Raw genomic sequence first — 17,518 nt, 5'->3', positions numbered from 1 at the left:
AACGCTCGTGGACTAATTGCTCACCCATCTGGAGATCCTCACAGCCTTCAGCAGCACCTGGCTCTTCCAAGAAATACTTCAGGTTTCAGAACAGGGACTGCTGTGTAGCCACACACCAGGCCCAGTTGTTGATCCAGCTTCAGATATCCTAACTTGCATGATGGTTGTTCTTCATCCCATCAGACCTCTGTGTGTCTGACTTCATCTCCAGGGAAAGTTTGTCAACCAAGGGAATTTATTTTCCTTCCTCAATGCTGGTTACAGGCAGATGACCACTTTTTAGGCTGCTATCACTAAAACATCATAGTCTTTTACAAATCTGAATCTTTACAATTCTTAATTTAGCTCCAGGACATAAAAAATTCTGTAATTTCCTGAAATAATTAGACATTTACTGGTGTTGTGGAAACTTACTACAATGTACTGGAGAGTCCTGCTCTTTCAGATATCTTTGTCTTGCATCTGCCTAAAATTCTGTTTGAAAGGAAGATGACCTCTACTGCTTGAAGAGGTTTGAGAAGTCACACCACACACTGACTGAGTAGAATCTCACATATGACAGTAGTTAGTGAAATCTGGGCTCATAGAAACTCCTTCAGGCCTTTGACTCTGTAATTTCTGGAATCTTAATGCAGGTGTTTCCTTCCTTAGACCAGGAGAGAAAGTGCATTGCAACGGTGCCACGTGCTGCTCTCATTGGATGAGATACAATGGCTCAGCACCCAGATGAGGTTTGAAATCAGCCTGGGAAACATGGGGGAGCTCTGGTATCAGCAAGATCTGGTGCAGAAACAGCCTCAGCAGGTGCTCTCCCCCATCCCAGTTCGGACTCCTTTGTGAACAGCCCGAGCCGAGACGGCCGCTCCCAGTGACCTCAGCAAAGCCTCGTGCACAGGCCAGCCCCAGCCATGGGTTTGGCACCGTGCCCCTGCTCCCTGGGTCTCACTGACACAAGGGCACTCTGGGTCCTGCTGAGAACTCAGCATTTGCTCAGGTTTTCTCACAGAAAAAGGTACTGAGCTCAGCTTTAAAGACCATCACCACAATGCAGGACTGACTGAGCTTAGCAGGCTTTGAATTGAGCATTTTGAAAATGGTGACCAGGTAAAATCCGCAGAGAAGGGTGGGATTGTGTAGACACCTGTGGAAACCTCCCTGACAGAGAAATATTCCCTGTACCCAAGGTTCCAAAAGACACCTGTGGTTCAAGAGCTGCTTCATTTGATCCCAGGTAGCAAAGTTCAGAAACCAAAGCACATAAATCCTGTGGCATTTTCAGATTTAAAAAAAGCTGAAGCTGTATCATGTATCAAAGAGCACACACCAGTTATCCTGAAAACCTCTGAAGGCTAATCGCAAGTATTGCATAAAATTAACATACAGTTCATCTTTGTATAAACCTCTTAACATTGTATAATAACACCTGGATAGATGTATATTTGTCTCTTCTTGTGATGAGCATCAAAATGTAGTTCTCTCAAAAGAACGATTTTAGGTTTTGGGTTTTTTTTTTTTACAATCCTAGACTGGATGTATAATAGACTAAAAAAATCATTCTAGATTACTGCTTTTCCCCAGTAACTCCAATTTATATTCTACACGGATACTTGGGTGACTTAAATTCCTTTATGTTTGCTTTTGTCTCACATTTGAAATTTTACTTGAATAACCATTAGAACCTACATTAAATAAGAAGGAACTTACATGATTATCTGGGCTAAAATAGCTACAAATTTGTTTTCACAAAAGCCTCAGTAAGGCTCTCACTGTAATCTAAGGTATCACAAAAAACCCATTGTTTTGCAATATGAAGCTCCATTCTGAAACTGGATATTTCAGATGCATGAATATACTCAGCACACAAATTGCAATCAGATTTTTCTACTAAGAAGAAGAATTTCCTTATTAAAAATTTATAGCCAGGTTTTAAAAAGAGTTAGGGCAAAGGAGACTACAAACAATAATGGTATCACTTCTATTTAATTTACCATATTCAATTTCTGCTGCTAAAGTAAATTTCATTATAGCACTTCAACCTAGATATTTTTCATTTGGGTAAGATAGCTTCGCTTTAAAATTCCTTGTCAAATGAAGACAAAAGTTTAATATAGGAGCCAGCAAAATGACACCAGATGTTACACAGCAGTTTTATATAACACATTACTGAACTGCTTTTTAAGGCTCAGTAACCTGAACATCAAGCTTTTGAACCCAAATTCATGCCTTTGCATAGAGCTGTGACACAAAGTGATCTTACTCCAAGACTTCCTTATGGTTTGTACTTCAATTCAATTAATAAATTTGTGAATTTATTATTGAATTGAAATTTACTATAAATTTAACAATAGATCAGAAAACTCGGCCTGGATATTTTAAAACTTTTTCCCCAGAAATGCTTTCAAGAGACACGTTTGGGGTAAGAGGCCAACAATGCACCCATGAACAAAACCCCACAGTTCCACAACTTCAACATCATTCCTAGAGGTAAGGTGTTTGCAAGGCTCCTGAATGGTATCATTTGACAAAATCAACTCCTTCCTTCCCTTTCTCACTTCAAACTTCTGCAGTAATGCCTTCCACCTTGGTTTGCATGCCTTATGTACTGGAAACAGTGAGAAACAAAATAACTTGTTCTAGGACATCATCACAGGGTCAGCTTTACAGCTGGAATGACATTGTTTCATCCACTTCACACCCCAGGTTAGCAATCTTCCTCCCAGCCTTTAAAAAACTAAATGCAGAGACACAACTAAATCTTCTGTTATAATACAGGAGATATAAAGGAGTCCTACTCTAAGCAGTGTATCTAATACAATTCCTGTTATATCCTGAGTCTCCTTTTAGATACCACCTGAGTTTACTCTGCAGAAGTTCAATGAACCTTCCTTTAAGTAACTTTGGTCCTATGACAGACTAGAATTCTGGAAATAGGTACTACTGCCTGCACAACTCTTCATTATTTACCAATGTGGCTTTGCACACGTGGAGAGAAAGTCTTTGGCATTTACCTCTCCAAAGCGATGAGCTGAAGTTCAAGTAGCGGGTCAGGAGATGTGGAGATACAGTCTGAAGGCAGTAGGTGATGGAGGTGACATGTCTGCCTCTCAAGTGTCAGGCTCTGTCCAGAGCAGCTCCCTTTCCTCCCAGCAGGGCTGCTGTCCTCAGGGCTCCCTGCAGCCCCCTGAGCATCACCAGAGTGCTGCTGTCTCACACAGATGTATCCTACTGAGCGTGGCTACCTGGGGCACAACCTGCAGCTGCACATTCAGTTCCGTTTGCACAACTGGAATAAAGACCCTGTGGCATTAGCAAACAAATCGACCTTGGGTAAGGACTTCTAGCAGTTGCATTATTTATAATGGTTTCATTTTTATTTACAGGAAGACTATCTGAACCTACTGATGCTGCAAACATCTTCATCAATTACAATCCCTTAGATAGGGGATCTTTAGGGCAAGTAAAAAAGAGTAAGTATGAAAGGCTTCTGTGCCACACAGCTGAAAGAACCCAGTAGTGTCCTTTTTCCAAAGACAAATTAACATATTACACAGAGGAAGAGAAGCAGCAGTATCAAAAATTACAGTGGCCTGGTTTTGAAAACACTTGACTAGTGGAATTCAGGGTAAATTCCAATCTCATTATCTTCAAAAACCCAATTAACAGGCCATCCAATAAGGGCAGGCTTGATGCAGAAGAACGGCAGTCACCTAAATCCTCTTTATCTTTTGAAGTCAAATCCACATTTTTGGTTTTCCATGCCTTTTAAACTAGAAAAGTATCACATTCATGAGAAGAAACTTTACTGGAAAAGATATGTGGGCTTGCCTGGTTATAGCCCCAGCTAACCAAGTATATTCTGGCTTCTGCTTAGTGACGCCCAGAAAGGAAATATGAGATACATCAGTGCCACAGGCATCAGACCACATCCCTTTCTCCTATGCAAATCAAGTACTTCAAAACAGATTGAAAGGGAAATAATTTATGAGAAAGGCTTTGACTCCCAAATCTTCTGTAGAAGCTTCACAATTATCCTGTTAATCTGAAAATGCTGATGTCACCCCTAAGCATTCCACACAATGCTTCCATTACATAACTACTGACAAAAGAAGAGGAAATACTCTTACCAGATTTTTTAAAAACATTTGCTTACATAAAGCTGCATTTGGCTCTTACAGCACCACACACTAATAACACACTGTTCCATGTTTCAAGCTCCAGTACCACTCCCTTACAGCACAGAAAAGGTTACATTATGCTGCTGCTTGTTCCAAGTGGCAATGAGATGACACATCACATTCAAGTCGTGTTACAGTTCATGAATTATTGCATATTGTACCCATAGCTACTTGTACCAATTAAGGAAAAATCCATGGGAAAAAAATCCATCCTGAAGTTAAAGCATCATTCACGTTAATCAAGAAACAGAGCAACATTCATGGCAATTTCCTCCCTTTTCACTTAACACCCCCCATGATGTGAAAAGTCTCACCATAAGAACTGTGCCATTTTCCCTGTGCTCTATCACATTTATGTTATTCTTACTACAGCTCTCCAGAGTTGTTACTGAAAGATCAACTTGTGCAGAGAACTCCAAAATGCATCAAGAGACACCATACATCATATCCAGAAAATTTCCAGTCTTGACTGGTTTGACTGACCATAGCCTCAGGTCCAGGCACTGAATTTTTTTGTCCCAACACAGAGGTGAAAAGCAAAGCACTACATTCAGGATGCTCCTTCATCATTTTTTAATCTTTTTTTTTTTCACTTTTTTCTTTTAGCAATTTACCTGACACTGCATTCTTTCTGCAATCACTCAGAGGAGTGTTTTACTGCATGTTAAAAGACAAGATATGTATTGAAAGTAGCAATTTTATTTGAGTTAAAATTATTTACAAAAACCCAAAGACATACTTCATGAAACTGGTACAAACTATTTTTCCTGCCGTTGGCTTTTGCTCCAAAGATCACAGCTGAGAAATACTGTATAAAATAAAAATAGGATTGGATTCAGAAAAGTACTCTACTGTTCTAATTTCCAATTGAGAGTATTTACACAAATATTTACAATGGAAAAAATGTTACTTTAAAACTTTAATTTGCAAGTTGACCTCAAGTACCCTTTAATGCAGAGTTATTTGAGGGTCTAACACACAAAAATGCACTGCAGTTCACAGGGTGATTTCTCCCCCCACCCTCAAAAAAAATCTGCATTTGTCAGTGCTTGACAATTAGTTACATTAAAAAAAAAACCTGTTAAACACTGAGGTAAATCAATTCCCAAACAATTACCAGTGTAACAAAGAAAGGTAGTTGTCCCTGCTTTCCCCTATCATCATATTTGCATCTTCTTTTCTCTTGCCATCTCCCCACATGAAACTACATAATCTCTACATAATTTGAAATCTCATTATAGATGTGAAAATCTCTAAAATTCAAAAACTAGATGGGCCAAATATTTAATAATTTTCTCCTGATGCAGATAATTTACATATATCTTTTCCCTCTCTCTCAATACTGTTTTGGTTTTTTTTGAAGAAGGGGAACACAACCTCAAAAACTTTTCTAAGTTACACTGATACACTAAATTTTAGAAGGTGATGAGAGAAAATGCAAAAAAAAATGACCAACATAAGATTTTTGCCGTTAATCAGTTACTTCCTTACAGAATTCCCAACAATCTGCATTATCAAAAATAGGAAGACATAGAAGGCAGCCACTGTATGTAAAAAATTTACAGCTGGCACTGATACAAAAGCACAAGTTCTTAACTTTATACACGGAGATAACACAAGATCTAAAAGCAGGTTAGATTTCCTGTTATTTCCCCCTCATTATACATAGAACTAATATTTTTATGGCTTCAAGTTTTACAAATTCAATGGAGTAACATGATGTAACTACCTATACAGGTATTTAAAAATGTCAACGAAGCAGATCGTAGAACAGTCTGCAAATATTCAAGACCACCTTAATAAAAATACTTAATAATCAATTCTGTTGGTCTGAATAGTGAGTGCAAGAAAAAAATTGTTTAAAAAGTCATGTATTTTCTGGGATTCTTTGTTCCACTTAAGTCCTCAAACACAATGCTTTGCTGTGAACTAAACCTCAGACTGAACAAAATCTTAGCTATATCAGCAATTTAAGGCTTTGTGTTGTATGCATTTCAACTCTGTCATACTACAGAAGGATGAAATAGAAAGATTATGTCAGCTGGAAACAATAATCCCCATTGGTGTTTTAGCTTCTTTAAAATTATTCCCCCTAAAGCATCCAAATTCATTGTATTCAACATTATAAAACACACCTTGAGTTCTTCCTTGAAACAAATTAAAACAGCATTTCAAAGTATTTGCTTATCGGAAGTGTAAACTACCCTGCAAGTGAGTGTTTTTTAAATCTTTTTTTTTTCTTTCTTTATTTCATTTGCATTTTAACAGCTTTAAAAGGGCACAACTTTTTACAGTCACTATTTCTTTAGTGGATAACATACCCTCAATGGCTTTATGTGTTTATGGGTCTGCATGCTCTTGGAACTACAAAGCGTTATGGTCTAGCGGGTTATAGTACGTGGGCCATGGGAGTTTTAGAACTGAGAAATAGTTCAACAACCTAATTTCAATCAAAACAGTATAAAAAATAAACTATCCAATCCTCGCCTCTTTGGATTCCAACAAATTTTAAATATAGACAGTAGTTAAAATCACAAAAGTATTTAAAAATTTATATTTTATGATTTTGGAATCATCTAGTAATAAAAAAAGCAGGAGCAAATTAAACTCAAATAGGAGCGGTGCTGCTGTCCAGAACTTCTTTATTAGAACATTTGTTTGATACCTCAGTAGCTAAGCTGCCTTTGCACCTGGCTGGCATGAAACAGTGGCTCAACAGTAAACAGCAGTTGCACTATCAGCAGCAAGTTTTTCCCCTTGAAACTTGTCACGAACAAAGCAAGAAAAAAGATAGGGAGGGTAAACCCTGCCAAAAATATTTAAATACCGCACTGCATCATAAACAGCAAGGTTTCTTTATTTACTTTCCTCAGAACCTCTTTCCCCTCATTTTTGATAGTTGCAGATTGATGTAGTAACTGTCTTTCAGAAAATGCTGAATGCATGGTTAAGAGACCAGGTAGCCTTAAAAATCCGAACACGAATGACACAGATGAATGCTCTTGGTATATCCTTCAAGGACTTCTTTCATGACTTCTTCTTTTGTCTAAGGGTAGCTCCAGCATTAGAGTGCCTGCAGCGGAAGTTAAGTATCTAGCAGTGTTCCAAGTATTCAATCACCCTAGAGATAGATTTCTGGCCTGTTGTTCCAACAGCACACTGGAAATGCAATAGAAAACACAAGTAACAAATAAGCATTTGTAGCACCTCCTTCAAATATCTGAGAGCTATTCTATTCTCAGAATTTTACTATTTGCAATTATGCATCAGTAAAAGCAACTAGGTTCAGGCAGTTAATTCAGAAATATCTTCCTGGCCAATCACAATATAATGACAAACAAAATTATGACAGACAAATGGCCTTTCAGTATTAAAAAACAGAATTATCATCCTGTGCTCTTATGAAGACACAAACTGAAAAATGTTAATGATGCTTCTAAAAAGGCACGAAATATTAACAGAAAACAAAACTACAAAAATATCTACAAATATAAACTTGAAATATACATTACTTACAGTAAGGTTCATAAAACTGAGAAATTTTTTGAGCATTTCAGTCATTATCGAGAAGTCCCCTTCAGGTAAGTACTCCCTCACAGTAGTCACATTGATCTAAGAAATAAAACAATCTTGTCTTATTTGGGAAACATTTTTCTGACTCAGAAGTATGATGAGCTGCATGTGAGATGCACTAAGACAAGTATATTCACAACATAAAGATAGCTTCTGCTGCCATCTTTATGATTTAAGTTTCTTTCTTAGCAATATTCATATCTTCATGTGTTTCTGTTTTTAGAAAACAATTGCTTAAAGAATTTTTTATTATTGGTTTGTTGAAGTTTAAAAAAAATTAAAAAAGAAAAAAACCAGACTATCAGACATTCCTAGGACCTACAAGATTATCAAACCACCAGACCACTCCCTGATAGGGAGAGGCTCTCCCTTTACAACCGTGAAGGGCTGAGAATTACTGATATCACTGTCAGTCTCACTCTGAACACTGAAAGTGTTATGGACACTGATCAGTGCAAGGACACAGAACAGCACCTTAAAGGCCATTTCTGCACCTTGGTAAATTCAGACAAGCCTGAAGGCAGAACTCATTTGCATGTGAGAACATTTCTGATAGGAGAATTTACTGAGTTCTCAGCCATTGGAGTTCCATATTTTTAACTTCAGCTTTTTATTCTATATTTCCAATCTGAGACAATTATTTTTATAATAGGGACACACACAAGTTCATCTGATTTCAATGGAAGAAAAAACTAAAGCAGACTGATAAAGAATAAATAAGTCTGATGGTAATTTGCTAACTAAAACTACTGAGAAGGAACAGGCTTAGCCAAGTTTTCTCTGCCTTTCCAAAGCAAATTCTTTTGCTGGCTACAAGGAAGGGGAGAGATGTAAAAGAGGTCAAATATTCAATTCCAACTGTTTTTGATAAACACAGTGATGTTCAAAAACTTATTTTTGGCTGGAATAACTCTGGGAACCCTTCCCAAAGCTGCATACACCAGTGTAGCTTCATCAACATATTGCTCACACTGAAGCCCAATTTAATAAACCCCTTTGCATACAGCAAATTACCACTTCATTAAACATTATACTGGACTTAGAATCAACTTATTCCCTTACTGGACTCTCCTGGCAGAGACAGCCTAGAAGCAATGCTGTGTATGAGGCCACAATGCAGTCTTCCATGTGCTTCCCAGCATGCTGAAGAGCTGTAAAAGAGACAACAGTCTATTGTATTCTCCAAGCAGCTGGTATCTTTTACTGCTGCAAATACAATCCCTCATTATCACTTTCCAGAATGCTTTTTCCTCAAACAAAACGAGCTTTTGGACTGAGATTTCAGAGATCAGGAAACACCACACTTACTGACTCAGCAGTACATTCTTGACAAGAAAAATGGTCTTCATTTAGTTTCAACTCATTCTGCTGCACAGTATTTTGTCATTTGCCATTTCAATGTGCAAACTGTATGCTGAACACCCCTAACAACCAATCCAAATGTTTCATGTGATACTATATGCCTCTAAAACTTCCCCCAAAGTAGTTTATTACATTTTCTGCTGATAACTCAGCATTTTGGGAAAAAACTACAAATAACTGCCGACACTACTTGATGGAGCTACAAAAAGGAGCAAGGATATAAAAAAAGCTTGGAGAAAGTAATATACCACACCTACTAACATAAGATGAAAACACTATTAAAAGTCATACATTGCATCTACTATTAGAAGATTAAACAAGAAGGAATGATGTTTCAAATCCATTTTCCAGAGACAAACTAACAAGTCAGAGATACTCAAACTCCTGGAACAAACTACCAAAGATGCAGTACATCAATGCACTACACAGACACTTCAGACACCACTGATGAAGGGAAAAGACAGACACAAAGCAGATGGGGACTGAAGAAGCAATCCGGGAGAGGAGGGGGAAAAACCCCAACTCTTAAAGCAGCTTGAAAAAAGAACCCTGGAAAACAAAATTAAGGGAGGTAACTTTCAAGGACTGTTCCAGAAGAATGAGGTAACAGCCTAAAAGTCATCCTTTCCAGAGTATCTTGTACATAGAGTGTCCCAAAACGGTCTGGATTTTTTTTCTGTTTCTTTTGGGCTTTTTTTTAAGAAACAGATAATAGTTAAAAGAAGCATAACAGCTTCTACTTCTCATGCTTCAGATCTGAATGGCTCCTACTTATGCAGCAGTTTCACCTGGGATACACTGAGGAAATCTCAGCCCTGAAGACTGGATGTAGAGAGGAAGCAGAGGACAAGGAGGGATTTTATGTGATCACACTGTCTCATGACAGCCAGACAACGTACCTTTATTGAGATCAAGTTCTTCATCATCTTCCTCCTTCTTATCCTTCTCCTCAGTACTATCTGACTTCTCTGTGGAGACCCACTGGATCTCCCCACTTGTCTCCTGCCATTCCCCACTCTTATCATGCTGAGCTGTGGGAGCTTCTTTAATCAGCTCGTCCGTCTGGCTCTCGGCCAGCTGCGCCGCTCGCTCACACTCCAGGAACAGCTGATGTGGGGAATTCCAGGAGAACTTCCATTAGAAATTAACCCCAAACACATTGACTTCATACTTTTGTTTCCTGTTCACAATTTACCCCTTAATACAATTAGCCTTCAATACTTTTTTTAAGAATAGGCTTTTCTTCCTCAAAGGAAAATACAATCTGGCTCATCACCAGCACTGTGCTCCATAGAAAGATCTCCCTGCCTGGTGCTGAACTGCCTGACAGGCTCCCCTTGGGCATCCTAAAAGTTTAATCACTTTCCTTCAGACATGGCAGGAAGACTAAAAGCTGCCATAATTTCCTGTCCATTTTTGTTCTCTACCAATTTTCCTTTTCTTTTTATGCTAACTATTCCCTCTTGGCTTTCTTAGAGCAAAAACATGAGGGAGTCATTTAAAATGACTTAGCAAAGGATGTGAATGAACCAGGAAACCCATATTAGACACTTATTGCTCATTAATTATTTCCTATACCATACAACCAGTTTTAAACATTGCTTTGCCAAGCTCCATATATTAAGATATTTACTATTATTATTTTTACTGATTTTTTTGTCTGCTACTGGACAGTTATTTCACAAAGTTAAATACAACTGCTAAAAGCTTCCATAAAATTAACTCCACTGAAACATGACATCTGTGATTTCCTTTCAATTTTTTAATTTTAGTTTGCATGGTGAAACTAATTCACCAAAATGATTGATTTCTTTTTTATAATAATTTTAAAAAATTTCTTCATTTTATTGGTGGATTTCTTTTTTTTTCTTACAGTCAATTTAAGACTGCTGTTTCACATCCATAATCATTACATCTGTATTTTATTGCTTTTTAAAAAGGATGATCTTGTTTTTTAATTTAAAGCTGCAAAGTCTTAAACACATGGCACTTCAAAAAAAATCATGGAAGCAAAGTACATAAGAGAAAAGTACCTTACAGTTGGTTTAATACAGAAGTCAAAGTAAATAATCTAGGAACAATAAAACTATAAATAAATTATATAGGAACATAAGAGTTTTACTGGATGTGTGTAAAGCAGTGTCTTTTACAGGAAGCTGTTTCTGTAATGGACAGCACTGCAGAACTCAGGGTTGTGAGTAGCAATCTTCCCCCACCTTGCTCCACTCCTCAAAATGCCAAACAGAAAACTGACACATTTTCATTGCTGAGTTCTCCCTTCCTCCTGACAGTCTGATAATGAGCAATGGGAACTACTGCAGGACAAACACTTCTCACCTGCACTAAAGCCTGAACAGCATCAATCTGTCCAGTTATCTTCAGGCTTTCGTCTCCTTCGCCCGTACACAAGGAGTCAAAAGAACACGATGTCTCCATATTGACAAGGCAGTGCCTGTTCCGGGCACTGTACTCCACGAGATTGATCAACAGACCCAATCCCTGCAAAATGGGAGAGTCAAAAAGGATTACACACATTGCAAAAAAGACAATTTAGCAAAAAAGCATCTATATTTAGATAAACATCTTTGTCCTTATCTTTCTGAGAATATGCAACTCATGAAACAGTCTAACAGACAGGGGGATCAGGATTTAAAGAAATACAAGATAGAACAGAGATCCCTGTACAGGAGGACTTTTATACAGGAATCTGTTTTTTCCAATTCTCAACATGAAAACATTTTTGGAGCTGAGAATTCCTTTACAGAGGTTAGGGATACAGGTGTCCAACCCTGAGCTTATGTTCATAAGAGATCCTTCATATACACAATTTCACTGCTACTATTAGGCCATTCTGACACATTTTATATAAGCTGAGGTAAATCTGACAAAGCCTTTAACTTAAACAATAATATCAACCACATTTCCAAAACTGAAAAGATGTTTGAAAATTATTAATTCACATACTTATTTAGCAAAATATCTTTGTTCATCAAGCAGTGCATTTTTCCTACCAAACAAAGGGAAAAAACCCTCAAACCCACCAAATCCTTAAAAATAACTTTAAGTACCTCACTTAAGGTATATATATGGTCACTGAAAACTGTAGGGGAAAGTATTCCTTAATGAGGAGCCAGAGCAGCTCAATGCATAAGGAGGCGAATCATTTTCTGTTGATATGAGAAGCACAAGAACTTACCAGCACACGAATATCAAATCTCTGTTCTTGAGGTAGGAACTTGGGAACCTGAAGCACACAATTCATCGCTGTGCCTATCAGACCATCTTGTTCACCTGTTTTTGTACTACCCCATTCTGCAAACAAAGAGTTCAGAGGCTCAATAGTGAAAACTATTTACAATAGTGAAAACTATTCACATTTATTAATGTAAGCAGCCTAATAAAAACCTTTTGGCTCTAATGACAAACCAGCCTCTCTCAGCCCAAGCCCTCATCTGAACATTTCACACTTGCAACTCCTCAGCCAGCTTGCAAAGACAAGTTACTGAGGGCTGGAAGCAAACATCGACCATGGATAACTGCTTTATAGCACTGGACTTGAAAAACCATCATCAATACAAAATATATTTACACTAATGGTTTGACACCTCAGCACAGAACATGCCCAAAATTTGTTGTCTTACCATTATCATTTGTCAGGTTGAGCAAGACCCCAATGATGGCCCTCATACAGTCTTCCACTGCTTTACCCACGTGGTTAGTTACATTCTGGTGAGGCACAGACTTATTGTCTGGTAAACAGATACTGTCTTCAGCACGATTATATCGCTGGATTAACTCCTCACAATGCTGCAGTGCTCTGCAGGGAGAAGGGGCAGAACAAAATTATCTTCACAACATACACAGCCTTACACCTGTAGACTTGTTTCACAGGGAAAAAATCCTGAAACAGAGCTTTATGCAGAATTTTTCTGATACCCAGTTTGTAGGGACAGATAATAAACTTATCACCCGTAGAATCTTTTATAAGCTCAACTGAAAATTGTGTAAACAAAAACCTGGAAATCTTAGGGCGTTATCAGCTTGGTATTTCAAGAGCAAGTTAATTTTCCTTCCCAGCTTCATCACATGATCTCACAAAATATATCTCCTGTTCCTACAAACCCAGCCTCTCATATCCTCTGGCACAACATGATTCTGACAGTGTTATCAGAATGTTCTCTTGTTCTCTTCTCAGAACTACTTCCATTCAGTAAGAAATGACACATGACTTCCTAGCAGTAATATCCTAATCTTGTAACACTAATGGACTACAGGCATGACTTTACTGCATAACATCAGTTTCATATTAAACCATCACACTGATTTCAGTCACGAACAAAACCAGAAATGTCAAAAATATATGCTGGTTTAAGTAACATATTAGTGGTTTGCCTAATTTTAATTTAAAGAAATACTCCAAATATCTAACTTATAACCATGAAATCATGTTTCCAGTGAGGTCTGCAGAGTCAAACTTTCAGCTTCATTTGTTCTGTTATGAAGAGCAATGCAAGGGGCAGACAGGCTCTGCCAGCCAACTGAGACCTCACCCAGATTGATAAATGGGTTAGAGGTGTTTGTACAAGAATCTCTGCCAGGGAGAAATGCCAAGAACAAGATTTCACTATTTTAATTCTTAGTTACACTGTCAATTCTGCTATGTTCCATTCCAGTAAACACTTGAGCATAACAAAAGCACAGTGAATAAATGTCACTTCACCCTGTTCCTTCTTAGTGGAGCAGGAGCACTTCACCCTGTTCCTTCTTAGTGGAGCAGGAGCTGAATCCACAGTCTGCAACTTCTACAGACCCAACAGTAGCAGCTCTACACACTGGTGGTACTCAGGTAGTTGCCCAAACCTCCATATACATGAACTGTACTCAATGAAAAAGCAACAGTGGAAATTCTGGGGTTATTCACCCCTAGAATCTTCTGGTAAAAAGCATTTTCTTTTTTACCCTATCATTTCGCAAAACTGGGGGTTTTGGGGACTTTTTTCTTCAACTTACTTAGCTGAGGAGACTATGAGCTGAGAGTCTTTGTATGCTATCAGATAGCTCTGATTTTCTGGATTATGCACAGTTACCTAAAGAGAGAAGGAGAGAGTAGTATTAAAAATAAGAGTTTTTTCCCCTGAAAGAAAAGTATTCCCTTTTACTACTACTATACTTTATTCAGTTCCACATTTTTTGGCTATTATCCAGTGTAAACTTTCACTTCTCATTTCTCAGTATTTCCTTGGAGTTTTCATCTCTAAATAACTGTGGCATTGAAGATAAAACCATCTCCCCTGATAAAGTACAGAAACATGCAGCAGAATGTTTTGCCACAGCAGAACCCTGAATCCACACTCTGGGACTATAGCATCCAAGTGTGAATAGAGAACACAATCATATATACGTGGCATTTTAAGGACTTGACATCAAATCCACTTCTGAGAGCTTATTATGCATCCAACCATAACACACAAGGTTTTCCTTGATTCCCTTGACTGAAATTTGGAGTAAATTTTCAGAAGCAACAGAAATTCTTTTCTTGGACTTGCATGATTTGGCGTGTTTTGAATTTTGTCATCTCTCCCAAGTTTCTAGGGATCTTACTACACCACAAACACCCCTAAGTCCAAATTTGAATTTTCTAACACTAGACAAGGCTCTTCTACTCTTGCTTGGCAATTCTATCTATTGAATATAAAAGCAGAAAATTACTCTGATTTTTTTTTCTCATTGCTGAGAAGAAAGGTAAAGAGAATTTTTAAGACACCCTTCAACAATTGTTCATGTTTCTCAGTTTTTAGCTTGCATTTACACCATCTTTAAGTCTGTCCTTCTACTTCAGTGAAGAAAACAAGCAACCACTGTAACTATTTGCCCTCTAATTTGGGTTTAAGGTATTGAGCAAGATTCATTGACCTGTACTCTGATCCCAAATGTTTGCTGATGTGTGGAGATGTGTTGCTAGAATATAACAAGGCTCCTCTGCTTCCTTAGGATATCACAACAGAAACAGAGTAACACCAGTAACAAACATCAAACTCGGTGAAGGCATTGCAGAGGAACACACACACACCATTCCTGTCAAGTAAACTCTACAAAAGTATCACATTTTTTATTTTCTTACAAGTTCTCAAAGAAATATTTACCATCTGCATATACCCACTCAACTGATGACAGGACTCGTTTGCCCCTCAGGACAATTTTCTCTTTCAGCACTTCCACAGCTGATGGCTCAAAGTAGCAACTCCTAGCATTGATTTATTGCTTCTAAGAAAATCCCACTTCTATAATGTTTAGTTATTACTAGACACACATTGGAGAGTCAAAACTCATGCCAAGGAAACAACACCCATAAACAGCAGCTTTTTGTAGGAACTTAAGAAAAAGTATCATGCTATATTTAGTTATTTTTTAACAAAAATAATCTTGGAATGCAGTACACACGTACAGAATAGCAAATTAAATTTTCAAACATTACAGAAACACTGATAAGCATCAGAAAGATAGTATAGTCTGTAAAAAAATAAAAATCAACCTTACAAAGCTATAATGTGACTATACACTGAAAGAAGGTAAACCAGACCTGCTTAAAAAGCAGCTCTCAGAAATGCAAAGGATCTGTTCATACTCACACTTTCCAAGACCCGTAAACATCTCTCTGCACCCCATAAGGAAGCAACCAACTTCTCTTCATTTTCATCACTGCTTAGGTGATCCACACATTCCTTAACTAAAGACAAAAAGAAGTTTTTTTCTTCCATAAGTAAAAGGTCTCCAAAAGCCAGGTGTACAAGCTAACCAGCTACTCAAGAGTTATCAACCTTGTTTTACACTCTGCACACCTCTAATGGCAGGAAATAACCATGAGGACATGATCAGCACTCCAAAACTTTTCATTTCTCCAAGTAAATGAAAAAAAAAAAACCTTTACAACATTGTCTTGACAAGTTTTAGATTGCTGGTACAAATTACCTAACCATATATATTATTTTCTCCTGCTAATAACTGTGTTCAGCACATGACTATGTTCCTTAACTCTAAGGGAGTCTTTTAGAAGTGGAATGAGACAGGACAAGCACACATTTCCCAGACTTTACAACTCTGAAACAATAACTTGAAACTGTGTTCAAATTGAATACTTCCACCTCTCCAGTTCTTTCTTGGTTCTCCCACTGCTTATTCAAGACCAAGCTTTACTCAGGTCAAGAACTCATTTAGAAATGTCCCTTTTCCTAGCTAGGAGATTCTCATCAAAAACACACTAACAGAGGCGTATCTTTGAACCTTCCCCCCATCCCCAATTTCTTCTTGAAGGGTTTACTTCCTTTGGTATATTTAGTTTAAAAATATCTGGTCTGAAAATAATTCTAGGACACTATGAAGGAGATTCTACTCTAGAATAAGTGTGCTGTACAGAGATATGTAACAGCATTCTGTCCAAGCTTAAGCCATTGTTATTCTCATACACTGTAATGCAACACTCCACACATTCTGTTTAACATGAAAACTACTTTCAATCTCATCTAAAATAGATTAAAATCACTAATATTTCTCAGTTACTTCATACTGAATTGTGTATTTTATTTTTAACACTGCTAAGAAAAATATGTAATATTTCTATTTTAAACCACAGGAAATGAACATCACAAAAAGCAAATATTTTATTGCAATTCACTATTTTGTCATGCTGTCAAAGCAGTATCCCCACTATACCTTTATCTACAATATGATCCAGACCACCCAGAAGTCGCAGCTCTTCTTTAAACCAGTCCCCAGCTCGCTTAGAGGTGAGAGACAGTAACGTCTCCATTGCCAAATGCCCAGTCTGAAAGAGAGAGGTTCTGGAGTTAGTGAAATCATCAAATGCAGCTGCAGCCAATACACCAAGCCACACAAACACACGTCACAGGAAAACCACAAAAACCAAAGTACAGGCTCTGAGAGGCACCACCAGAGGGAGCAAGAATAGACTGGAAAATATGCATATCTTTAAAAAAATGACAATACTGATAAAAAAGCTACTTGGCATTTTCAAATTTTCTTTATTTTATTAATAGCTTAGAAAACCCAAGCAGACTCTTGTCATCTGTTTCTATTGTTATCAAAATAAACAAGTGGACGAAGTAAATGGACAAATCAGCCAGGCAGTAAAAAAATCAAGAAAATCCCCAGTGAACACAGCTTCTCAATCTCAGATACATGGGCTGTGCTGCTCAAAGATCACATTTGCTTCCAATGTAGGCATCTTGTGTTTTTAATTTCAAACCTACAGAACAAAGCAATTAAACTGAACAACTGCAGGAAACCTTATTCTATTTACTGATATACTTTTTTGGAAAAAGGAGGAACACATATATAAATTCACCAACAGTAAAGGTAAGTTCACTCCCTGCAAATGGAAGCAGAACAGT

General features: G+C 37.6%; 1 protein-coding gene across 3 annotated transcripts in view; it reads right to left on the bottom strand.

Moving 5' to 3' along the window:
- Positions 1-4,854: 4,854 nt before the first annotated feature.
- Positions 4,855-17,518, bottom strand: part of WAPL (WAPL cohesin release factor) — a 64,526-nt gene continuing 51,862 nt past the window's right edge. For all 3 annotated transcript variants that reach the window (XM_059476564.1, XM_059476567.1, XM_059476565.1), the window contains 10 exons: positions 16,821-16,932; positions 15,740-15,837; positions 14,121-14,197; positions 12,752-12,927; positions 12,307-12,422; positions 11,448-11,609; positions 10,010-10,217; positions 8,811-8,899; positions 7,692-7,787; positions 4,855-7,334 (listed from right to left, as the gene is read on the bottom strand). In XM_059476564.1, coding sequence (XP_059332547.1) covers positions 7,269-7,334; positions 7,692-7,787; positions 8,811-8,899; positions 10,010-10,217; positions 11,448-11,609; positions 12,307-12,422; positions 12,752-12,927; positions 14,121-14,197; positions 15,740-15,837; positions 16,821-16,932 — 1,200 coding nt within the window. In that variant the 3' untranslated portion in view covers positions 4,855-7,268. The remainder of the gene's footprint in view (positions 7,335-7,691; positions 7,788-8,810; positions 8,900-10,009; positions 10,218-11,447; positions 11,610-12,306; positions 12,423-12,751; positions 12,928-14,120; positions 14,198-15,739; positions 15,838-16,820; positions 16,933-17,518) is intronic.

This window comes from Ammospiza nelsoni, chromosome 8 (assembly GCF_027579445.1).
Source record: "Ammospiza nelsoni isolate bAmmNel1 chromosome 8, bAmmNel1.pri, whole genome shotgun sequence".
Lineage (NCBI taxonomy): Eukaryota > Metazoa > Chordata > Aves > Passeriformes > Passerellidae > Ammospiza > Ammospiza nelsoni.
Note: the sequence above shows the minus strand (reverse complement) of the source record. Positions and strands in the feature narration are given on the sequence as shown.